The sequence below is a fragment of the Convolutriloba macropyga genome, chromosome 8 (assembly GCF_964194025.1).
Source record: "Convolutriloba macropyga chromosome 8, txConMacr16.3, whole genome shotgun sequence".
Classification (NCBI taxonomy): domain Eukaryota; kingdom Metazoa; phylum Xenacoelomorpha; order Acoela; family Convolutidae; genus Convolutriloba; species Convolutriloba macropyga.
The window spans coordinates 42,293,516-42,305,589 of record NC_134475.1 but is presented as its reverse complement, the minus strand read 5'-3'; the positions used below and the strand labels follow the sequence as shown (position 1 = coordinate 42,305,589).

Sequence of the window (12,074 nt, the reverse complement as noted above, 5' to 3'; positions counted from 1 at the left end):
AATTTTTGCTTGCGGATACTACAAAAAAATTTAAGGCGATTTGATCAATAATATATCTGATATTTGATAACAGCGTGGCATGCACAAACTTTGGTGCTCCGATGCATCTAGCAACTATCTATTGAGCCACATAGAAAGTTCCGATTAACAATTTTTTCCAGTCGTAGATTAAAGTTGAAAAAAAAACAAAGTCAAGTAAATAATGCATATCAAAATCTGCTTTCTATCATTTAGCCGAATTCGTTGCCAAACGCTTAACTTATTTTTTACCTAGGCCAAAAAACTGTATTCTGTTTTCTGTAATTTATAGAAATTGAACAAAAAAAACAGGACGAATGCAATTTGATTGCAAAGATTATCAAAAAAGTTTGATTTTTACAAAGTTATGACTACATAGATTTGTTTGCTATCCTACTTCTTCTACTCTTAAAAAACATGCAAAAGATTCACTGGACTTTTGTTTAAGAGACACGATATGACAGAGTCCAATCGAGCAGAATAGCCTACCTTAAAAACTTTTCTAAAAATGGACAAAGTTATTGTTAAATTGTCAAAGTTATTGGGCAAAGTTAAAAAAATGGACAAAGTTATTGTTGAGATACAGAAACATATTTTCTGCAAAACTTCTAATTCGTTCCGAGAGATTGACATTTAGATCAGCTTCACTTCGAAAGAGTAGTAACCACAGAGAGTTTGTACCGATTACAATGGCTGGTATAATAAAAAGTAAAACTTGCACGGTATTCTGGTTTAGGCTTGATTTCATTTTCATTTTAATTGAAAAACGCAATACAGTATTTCCAAAAACGTCCTAATGTTTCAAACTGAACCTTCTGAAAAGCAAAACATCTTACAGTTTTTACTAGTATTAACTCTGCAGAACATAATCGCAAATTAAGAGAAAATGAATTGAATTCAATCACATGAACTGTTTTTTTTACCTTATTTACCATATCTGTTTTTCTCCATTTATTCGGTTTTTAACTATTGAACTATATCCTATGAAATAAATAAATGCATTGATTATAAACTCTATTGCAGGTAAACATTTCAGATTGTAGAATAATTAATAGTGTACCAAGGAGAAAGAAAAAAAAGTTACTTTAAAACTTTCAATCCTATTCTTTCCTCGAGAAATAGAAAAATTAGAATTTCTCTACCAATGGATTCCGTTTTTCAAGAGCTTTAAAATGTTAAAACTTTCGTATTTCAACGCAGAAGATACCAATCGGCAAAAATTGCCTCAGAAAAAAAGGATGGTATAATTTTCTTAAACCTCAAATGAAATTAGAGAGTTGGAACAATCAGATCAATGACATTTGCAGCGAGCTATGAAATCGTATAAAGCTAGCTATGAAATACTGTATTAATGGAAAAAATAAAAATGTGCAAGAAATTTGAATGTTTTTCATCATTATCAACCCAATACTCCCGTTTCTGTACAATTTAGTACAGCTGTTTCTGTACAATCTTACCGAAAACTTGCTGGAATTTAGTTTGAGCGTTGGAGTTGCGGATACACTTCAAAAGATAACAGAGAAGCATTGTAACACTTGTTTTTTGAGAAAGAGTTAACACAATTGATTGAAAGTAAATTCTTCGAGTGAGCTAACATGAATTAGTACTCGCAATTAATTTCAACTGATTAAAAAGATAAAAATAGCTCAAAAGAACTAAGAACTCATGGGAAGTAAAAAAGCTAAACAACAGGTACAAATTTTCTTTAAGAAAAAAATATAAATAGCACAAATTTTTGTCCAGGTTGACTGTCACGGTACAGCGCATGCGATGTACGTGCCCCGTGATGACGTCAGAATAGAGATGTGTGGGAACACAGACGCAGACAGTCTGTTCACGATACATCACGAGATGGGTCACATACACTACTACCTCGCATACGCCAAACAGTCCCACATATACTACTCTGGTACACTTACTCTTCCTTTCACACTACACAGCTGTTAATCGTCTATACACTATACAGCTGTTAATCGTCTATACACTATACAGCTGTTAATCGTCTACTTTTCCCCAATCTTCCCTGCATATATACAGTTCAAGTTTAAATACATTGGTTATCAGAAGTAAATTTTAAAACATCATTTTACATGTTAAACATTGAGCAGCCCGTTTTGGAGGAGCATTTTCCTGAAAATTTTCGAAGTTCCTTCCGCATAATCACAAACGGAAGGTTTCCAATTGCTAAATATTCCAAAAAACAGAAAAATCTCAATAAAACTAAAATCTTATTTAAAAAACTCAGTTGTTGCGATGCAAATGGTACATTTTGTAATTTGAGACTTAGTTGAAAACAGTGACAATACTTCGTCAAATAAATCGATTTTACGTAACTGCTGTCCATTCAATTAACAAAATCGATTTTTGCAGAAATAATGAAAGTATGATCAAGCTTACCATATTTTAAGGATAATTTTTATGTCATCTCGCAGTGCTAGTAATGCTACTGTTAGCTTTCACTAAGTTACTATATGTTATTGGAGTCATATGAAATCCGATCGGCGTGATAAATTAATCCGTTTCTCACCATAGAGATACTCTCTTGAACTAATTCAACTATAATCAAGTTTAACGGAGCAAAGTTTAACCACAATTTTCTCCGCAGCACCACTTTCCAGTTTCTGGAACTTGTACAATACTCAATAAACCTCTGAGTCACTGATATAAACGAAAAAGAGTAGGAAATGTTATTTAAAATAGCCCAAAACAGAGGTGGAAGTTTACCATGTAAAATATTGATCTAAAATTCATCGTCATTGCGCGAATACAGAAACATTGAATGCTAATCATAACATAACCGACGAACGTCGGGCGAAAAGCTCTCAAACGACTGCCGAGCGGTTGACTTCGTCAGTAGCTAGCTGACGCTTAGCCGGGGCAAGCTTTAGTTTTACTGAGGGGTGGGATTGAGCGGTGAAGGGGGGATGAGAGGAGGGGTCGAGCGTGCGGGGTTACAGGTGAAATGAGGTGAAGGGGAACGAAGTGTGTGTGTATGTTGGTTCGAACGAGCGGGGGTAAAACTTTAAGAACCGCCCTTCACACCATGAATGTATGCTCCGCAAACTGTTTCGGTGAATAGCATTGTACAGACTAGTAAACTATAAGCTTCTAAGAGAAACTTAATGCCCTCCAGATTTTACCTTTTTACCCGTTTTAAAGAGGAAAAGTCAAATCGCCAGACAAATAAATGTCAGAGGAAAAGTCGGTAGCACAAAAAATCGCATAAAAAGATCAGCCGGACTAATATAATTGCTACAAACTTCGTTTGAGAGCACTTAATACACTTAGTTTGAGAGCAATTTTAGAGAATTTAAAGTCAATCAAGTCATAATTCGAATTCCATTAGTAAAAGAATTTGGGTTTCTTTTTAGAACACAGTTGCCCTCATAGCTGTGCAAAATTTGCAAGACCCCCCCCCCCCCCCCCAAGATCTTTTGACAACTATCGACTCAAAACTTAAAACAATATAGGTGCGAGTCCAGCATTCCACGAAGCTGTAGGAGACACAATAGCCCTGTTGGCAACAACTGGATTAGATCACTTGATTGGGGTGGGACTTCTGGACGATCCAAAAGATAGCAACAATAGCAACCGTGAAATGATGACTATGAATCAACTTATGCTGTCTGCACTTGACAAAGTCCCTCTCGTTTTCTTCTCTTACATCATCGACAAGTGGAATTTTGATTTCTTTCAAAAGAAAGTCGACGATGACCAACTTAATAAACATTGGTGGCATTTGGTCCACAAATATCAGGTAGATTATTACCTCTAGATTATGACTCGTAGATCCAATATGACCATCCACCTTTATAATTGATATTTCGTCACATTTATAATGGTATATACAAACTGCATTAGACGGCCCCACTTCCTATCACTTGATCGGGTCTGTAAAAAGCATCATCACATTATCAGTGCAGAATACGCTTTAGCTTGTTAACGTAGGCTACTGAAAAAAAAAATGGAACAGGAAGGGAGCAGTTCTGAATAGATCCCCAGTTCTAACAACCCCGTCATCCACAGCCCCCTTGCACTAAAAGGTATAAAATGTTGCATAGATTTAAAGCGCGCGTCGACTAGCGTGCAGTGGTATAAACGGAAAAGGTCAAGGATTTTGCAGGGTCTCACAACCCCAGATGGTCAGTCAAGAGGCGAAGAATACTTTGACGTGGCCGCCAAATACCACGTTGCCCATGTGAGACCTCTCTACACACGCTACCAGATAGCACGAGTGCATCAGTTCCAGTTCCTAGAGGCAATCTGTTCCAACGTTGGCAAGAGCCACCACCATCTCATTGAGTGCAATATTGACGGCAGACCTGACTCAACCGACAAATTCAGAGAAATGCTCACTAAGGGCAGCTCTGTCAACTGGAGGAAACAGCTCAAGGTAAGTCATTCTTTGTCGGCCAAAAAAGGCGACTGGTTATTAGAGGACCAACTAAGCTATCGGCTAAATTTCTCACTCTAACATTGTCCAATAAAACACCTGTCGGCCACTCGTCTCAGAAACCGAAACCATTTGTCCGCCACACTGGCTGACAGGGTTGACACCCACAAAATTTTTTGATGAAATTCTCAATGAGAGTAATTAGAAATATTGAACCAATATTAAGAGAACAAAATTGGGGTAAAAAAACTGAGAGGTGAAAAAGATGTGTTACCTTTCACAGCAGAGTAATTTGACCCCCAATTTTAATTTTAAATTTTATTGCTTTGATGGAAGTTGATGAACAGCTAAAAGAGGAAGTCAGTCTCAAAAAGAAAAGTAAAGGAATGAACAAATTAGGTAGCACAGGTATTATATAGAAGCAACAATGATATGCAATCGGCGTCATATTTAACTTCATAAACTTTTATGCTACTATTGGTAAGCCAGCCACATGCAAATTAACAAGAGATTAAAGAGTAGGCCAAAAATCTAGATTAAAGAGTTAACCTCGGCTATCTTGAGGCTTACAGAAAATCGACACAAAAGGTACCGCTATCAAAACCAAATATAAACCGAATTTCACAGCATCGAAGAAAACATTTGCAAAAGAATCATGACTTGAGCCTTCTGAACTACACATCTACAAATTGATATAGATGACATATTTAAAACATTTTTACAATTCGACAGCAGAAACGATGACCAAGAGCAAATTTTAAATTGTTAGGCGGTTGTGAGATGATAGAAACTTCAAAGCTCTGCCATTCTGACGGTAGATTATATCTAATGCCCAAGAACTTTAACTCAAATTACACTTCACCTGGCAAGATATTACTTTCACCCAACAAAAAATCAGGTCTCGGAAATATCAGAATTAGGTTTGCAAAACCTCGCAACAAAAATCATGACGAAAAGCCCGCACTTTAAAAATGATCTTTTCAGCTTTTTTCTGATGATAAAACTTTGCGTCGCTGACTAACAGAAGGCAGCTTTGTTGTAGAAAAAATTGACAAAGTCTCACTATACTTTCTACCAAATTGCATTAATTGTCACTTTTTTAAACAACCCAAAGTATTGCCCCCAAAAAATGAAACTAAACGAAGTCAACAGAGACAGAAATAATATAAGGTGGCAACGAAAAATGAGTATTTTGACCAAAACGAAACCAGTAAATAAAGCATTATCAGACGTTAATAACTGGCCAACTATGTATTAAATTTTCACCACCGAGCAATTAGTTAGTGCAAGAAGTCGATTGATGGCAACAATCTGAAACGACCTGTCAAATTACGATGTCAGTATATCTGCTTTAAAACATCGAGGTTGAGATTGCCCAATCAGCATAATTGATGCTTTAATTTCCGATTTAGTGAGAAATTTCAGCCGAAACAGTAGTTTTATCGTTGTCTGTTTAACAAACTGTCAGCTAATATTCAGCGTAACCATTTGGTTGCAAAAGTCAAACAGGATTTTTAATCTCCAAAATTAGAACACATATGCACATCGCATAACTGTGCTGAACGTCAAAAGTAAGTTAGCACCCTCTAGTTTAAAACTTTTGACGTAATATTATTACGATTTGCAATCAAATTGCAGCAAAAATTTTAGCACAATAGATCCCTTTGTCTAGAGGTCTTGCCTACTTATGAAATTCAGATAATACGCAATGGTAACTTACAGAGAACCCAATTTAAACTTGACGAACTACATCTAAGATTAATTGTTAAAAGAAAATATGATATGTTTTCACGTTTGTTCAACTATGATTGAGTTTGCATTTACTTAAAACATTCGCGAGAAAAAAATTGAGAATGAAATGTGATTTCGTGACTTTTCTCTTGTAAGACTAGGATGGACTTCATCAACTTTACATTGAGGTATCTGGTAAGTTACCGTTATGTACTATCTGAATATCGTAAGTAGGCAAAATCACTAGCTACGGGGATCAATTGTATACTGAACGGCAAAAGTAAATTCGCATCCCCTATTTTCACGAAGTAAAAGTTCAATTTTTGAGGCAATATTACTCCAACTTGAAATTACATTTCGAAGAGAATTCCTACGTCATTGATCCCCTATACTAGTCATCTCGTCGCCTACCTATAAAATTGAGATAAAACACGACAACCACTTACCAGAGATCCCAATGTAAAATTGATGAACTTTGTCCCATTTTCTCAGTTAAAAGAAAGTTAACAACGTTGCCACAATATGTGATATGTTTTCACGTTTGAAAACATTACAGACAGAAATATGTGATTAAATTGTCATATCGTCACAATCTTCTTTTTCTTGTGAGCTTGAATGGAGTTAATCAACTTTACATTGGGATTTCTGGAAAGTGAACATCGTGCTTTATCTGAATTTCATAGCTAGGCAAGAGGACTAGTGTAAGGGACAAGTGGTGTAAAAATTTTCTTCGAAATGTGGAGTAAAATTGCCTCAGAGATTGAATTTTTAATCCATGAAAATAGGGGCTGCTAACTGACTTTTGCCGTTCAATATCTAAAAATTTTTCTCGAAAGATGATAGCAAGATGAAGTAAGATTGGGTCAAAAATTGAATATTTACTTTGCAAAACCAGGGAGTGATAACTGACTTTTGACGCTCAGTATAACATACTGCAAAGTTGATGAACTTCATCCAAGCCTCACAAGAAAGAGAAAATTGTCACGAAATCCCACTTTATTCATTATTTTTCTCTATAATGTTTAACTCAAATTCAAACGCAATCATAGTTGCACAAACGTGAAAATATATCAAACTTTGAGACAAATTTCTTTTAACAATGAAACTTCGAGTTCGTCAACTTTACATTAGGTTATCTGGTAAGTTACCATTGCTTATTATGTGAATTTAACTTTACATTGGGATATCTGTAAAGTAAGCATTACGTATTATCAGAATTCATAATTAGACAAGAACACTAGCCAAGGGGATCAATGGTATAAAATTTTTCTGTGCAATTTGATTGCAGGATGGGGCAATATTGCATCAAAAATTGCTTTTACTTCGTAGAACCTGCGGTGTGGGGGTGCCAACTTACTTTTGACCTTCAGCATATCAATTTTTTGTCGTTGCGATAACAACAGGAGCATAAATTTGTAAATGAAATTACTTGTTACCGCTCAATTATGTAAGATCTGCAACAGTTGCCAAGCTGCTTTGGGTAAAGACTACTTTATTCCGACAATTTTCCTCGCCATTTAAATGAGAAGTTCCGAGAAAATAGTGGCGGACGAAAGTTATATATTCAGCTACATTGTGGCGCAAGCAAGTTATGCAAAAGCTTTAATCCCAACGAGAGTTGATTAAAAATAATTAGCACAGTGTTGTTTACTACACAAAGCCAGAAAGCTTAATGGTAATAGAATTAAACAAGTAAAAGAATGTCGTTTGAAAATTTATAAGTACCTAACCGACTCTCAAACGGAGAAAAAATATTAAATTAACAGCCTCCTTTTTCATATTTAGTTGACAGATTTAGTGGAATTTCATTACTAAGCTGAACTCGGCTTTGAAGTTTAAGTTGAAAAATTTTTCCATAAAACGAAAAAAAATAAACCTAATCAACGAGCGAGCTATAAGATCTGAGCCGGAAAACAAAAAAAACTGAAAAAATTTACCTAACTCCGAAGTCTTCATTAGAGGAACTTATGTTTGCAAATGGTTCTCTAACTGAAAAAAATTACAACGCAAAAGTTAAGTACAATTAAAAAAGTTCAGTACAATTAACAGCAAAGTTTTGTGTTGAGATTGTAACAGCAACGTATCTAAGTAATAAAAATTATTTTCCAGTTACAAGTTTCTTTTTTTGCAACAAGTAAATTAAAATTATAACCATACGGTTAAATATACTTGAAACAAAAAAATACTTCAAATCATTCAAACAAAATAATATAATAAACATCAACAAATTTCTTAAAGAATCACATTATAAAACTTTTGTGTTTTTTGCAGGACTTGACAGATGATGACGTCAGACCTAAAGTAGCTCTCGATTACTACAGTCAGTTGGACATATGGCTTGACCAATACATTCAAGAGAACAATGTACCCGTAGGCTGGCCAGGAAGCGACGATGAAATTGATGTGAATTCACAAGATACTTCTCCCATGTAGGAACATAACATCATTTCTGTCTTTTAAAACCATGGGATCTTTTCCAATAACGAGCCCCCTTCCATAAGTTTTGCCGCAACTAATTCAATTGTGAAGTATAAGCAGTGCATAGAATTAATGTACAAACATTATTCACACGACTGAAGGCCGGGAGGTATAAAGGGAAAGATCCACTTACTGCAATCAGACCGAATCTCAATAACAAAAATAATTCAAAACTTTCAACTCGCATTTTTATTATCATAATCGATTCCTTCACACCCTAGGTAAGTGATGCGAATGATCATAGCACCAACGAACAGATCCGAAATGTTCCAAAGAGGGACAGTTCCCAACTCTTGATTGGGCAAGCAACGGAACGAATACCGAAATAGGAACGTATTCCTTCAAAAATGAAGATGGTACATGGAGGAAACTGACCACCGTAATGATTATTTGTGTCTTTCGCAATTTTAGGAGCCATTAAATTTTCATTCAGTATGCAATCATTTTACAAACAATCTCACATCATTTCAATCAATTTCAAAGTACAAAAAGACAGTTCCGAAAATCAAATCGGACAGTTCCGAAAAACAAACCAAGTCATTTACATTGCTGACTATAATGTTGTTAAAGAACCTAGTTCTTTTAATTTTCCGTTCCCCAACCTACATCGGTGTTATTTAATTCTTTTCATTATTGCTCGATTTGGTCGAAAGAAGTTACTTTATGTTTGACTTGTTTGATGTTTCTCCTATATTATTTATAGTAAGGAGTAGTTTCCCGTTTTTAACCACAACTAATCACGTAATTGCGCGAATGTTTCACCATATAACTTATTTCACCATAATCCATAAAATCGCGCGAATATCAGTGCATAAGAAATAATTCATTTGCTCTAATTTGGAAAAGGCAAAAATTAAAATGCTCTCTGAAAGTAGTCTTGGTGCACAAGACCAATAACCGAATAGCAACTGTCGACCTTAGTGATTGACGAATAATCAACATAACAGAATAATATTGGGCAAATTGCTCTTAAACGACTGACTAGGGGTCCACATCATTAGTAGCTAGCTTGAGCTTATGGGGGCTAGTTTAACCTTAACTGAGAAGGTGAGGGGTGGGCGCTGGAGAGAGGTGTGGGGCCGAGTGCGGCTGTAAGGGGATCGAGCGTTGGGGTGGGGGCAGAAAACAAGCCAATAATTTATGTCTTCATAGCAGCTTCGGTCAATGTCAATTGTACATTTAGAGATTAGTAAAGCTCTAAAAGAGCTGCTCAGCAACATGATGCACTCAGGGTTAACCTATTTATCCCTCTTTTGAGAACGAAAAGTCAAAAACGTCAAACAAAAAATAAATTGAGCAAAAACTCGTATTAAAAAATCGCAAAAAAGACTACACGACTAATATAACTGCTACAAAATTCGTTTAAGAGCAACTAAAGCAATTGAAAAAATTGCATTTCAATAAAATTTTGATTGATATAGCTGTAACAAAACAAACAAACATAACCGACTAAACGTCAGAAGAATTGCTCTCAAACGACTAGAGGGAGCTCTAATCAATTGCAGCCTGCTTCAGTCGTGGGGGGAGGAGGGAGGGAGGGGGAGACTAAATGGGACTAAGAAGCTCAATAGTGGGCTTCAAATAGCCACATTAGAGGTTAACATGTACCACTATTAAGATTTAACGTAAAAAATGGAACCAATTGCGGCGCACTTTTCGTTTGATTTTTAGTATTAAATTGCCGCCAATTGAGTTCAGCAGCTTGAAATTGTGATTGAGAGAGATTTTTAGATCACACGAAACGCAAAAAGTCAAGGGCGTAAAGTCACTCGAAAAGTCAAAATTGTCAAGCGAAAATCGGCATTAAAAAAAGACACACACGTTTACAATAATTGCTATGAACTTCGTTCAAGAGCAATTGAGAGAGAGAAGAGAGAGAGAGAGAGAGAGAGAGAGAGAGAGAGAGAGAGAGAGAGAGAGTAAATTCCTCTGGATAACAAAATAAACAATAAAATTATATATCAAAATAGATCAACAAAATTCGATAAAACGAAATTTTTTTTGAAGTATCTTGGAGTGAGTAAGTTATGTTAGAGAGGACAGCGAACGGATCCAGCAGGATCACACCAGCGCAGCCCTTAACTACATTATTTAGTAAGGATTTTTTTATTTTTGTGTTTCCTAGTGTGAGATTTGTGTTGTTCAATATTTACAGCCTTATAGTTCGCACTACTGCGTTTAGTCTGTCCAGTACAGCACCTTAAGGAAAGTGTAGAGCAGAGAGGAGAAAATAATTTATTTTCTAAGTTTCGGAACCAAATTTTCCGAGGGAACCTTCAAAAATAACAAAAATGACCATATCTCAAAAACTAAAAGGTTTCAGAGGGTCATTTTTTCACACCAGAAAGGGAATCCTATTTTCTATGTCTTTTAGCATCCAACCAAAGGGTATTACTTTTAGAAACCCAATTTTTTAAATAAATTAATCAGCTAAGACAGGTTCCGGGAAAAAAAGAGATCGTCGAAAAAAGTTACTCAAAAATTTTTGTAATTAAATCATCGTTCGATAAAATGAAGCTGTCCCTCAAGTCATGTACTGTTCTAGTGAACACTGACTGACTCATGTTGCACATATTTGAACCAATTACTCCACTGTCTATGAACACATTTAACAATTCAGTTCTCCGATATTTAAGCGAATTCTTCTCTGGGATTTTTCGACATTTTGGAATTTTCAAAAAACTCTTTCGACACCTCCTTGTTGAATGTGTTGTCACATTAGACTCATAGAGGCTATTAAGATAATCAACAGTATGGAGTTTATTAAAAGATCGTAAAACGAATTTAATTAATTCATAAACATAAAGCTGGTGCACTGTCAAAATATACAATATGTCAAAGTATTTGCTTACGCTTTGTCGATATTTGAGAAACAAGACGAGTCGAAGAATTTTCTTTTTCATCTTCAAAATTGGTTCCAATGTTCTGTAGCTTACACAACCATACACTAGCAGTCCATATTGAATGATTGGTTTAATGTTTGAGGAATAGTATCTAAACATAACATTCCTTGGAACATAATGTCGCAATTTGGATACTATGCCACATTGTCTTCCAAGCCTTTCTAGAACACTCTCTATGTGTGGTATAAAAAACAACTCATTATCTAAAAATACTCAAAGATACTTACAACTATTTAGAACAATCAAATTTTCATTCCTTAAATGGAAGTTTGGGCTAGAGGCACTTTTTTCCTAAAGTTAAGTTCAATTGACACGCTTTCTTTATATTCAGAGTAAGTTTATTATTTTGTAGCCAGTCACTGACTGCAAGCAAGTCTGCTTGCAGTTCTTCCATTGTGCAATTCATTGCCAATAGGCAGGAGTCGTCTGCAAAAAGGAAAGCTTGTCATTCCATGCAAGCAAGCGGAAGATCGTTTATATATACCAAAAACAATAAAGGTCCCAAAATGGAAACCCGAGGAACAACACATTCAATTTTGCGCCAATCCGAA

The 12,074-nt window shown here is 35.5% G+C and overlaps 2 protein-coding genes across 2 annotated transcripts in view; one reads left to right on the top strand and one right to left on the bottom strand.

The window, feature by feature from the left end:
- Positions 1 to 8,691, top strand: part of LOC142344739 (angiotensin-converting enzyme-like) — a 60,523-nt gene extending 51,832 nt beyond the window's left edge. The window contains exons 8-11 of the mRNA XM_075396631.1: positions 1,762 to 1,927; positions 3,489 to 3,775; positions 4,142 to 4,411; positions 8,414 to 8,691. Coding sequence (XP_075252746.1) covers positions 1,762 to 1,927; positions 3,489 to 3,775; positions 4,142 to 4,411; positions 8,414 to 8,575 — 885 coding nt within the window. The 3' untranslated portion in view covers positions 8,576 to 8,691. The remainder of the gene's footprint in view (positions 1 to 1,761; positions 1,928 to 3,488; positions 3,776 to 4,141; positions 4,412 to 8,413) is intronic.
- LOC142344128 (mitochondrial ubiquitin ligase activator of nfkb 1-A-like) overlaps positions 1 to 12,074 on the bottom strand; it is a 145,648-nt gene that overhangs the window by 78,171 nt on the left and 55,403 nt on the right. The window lies entirely within an intron of this gene.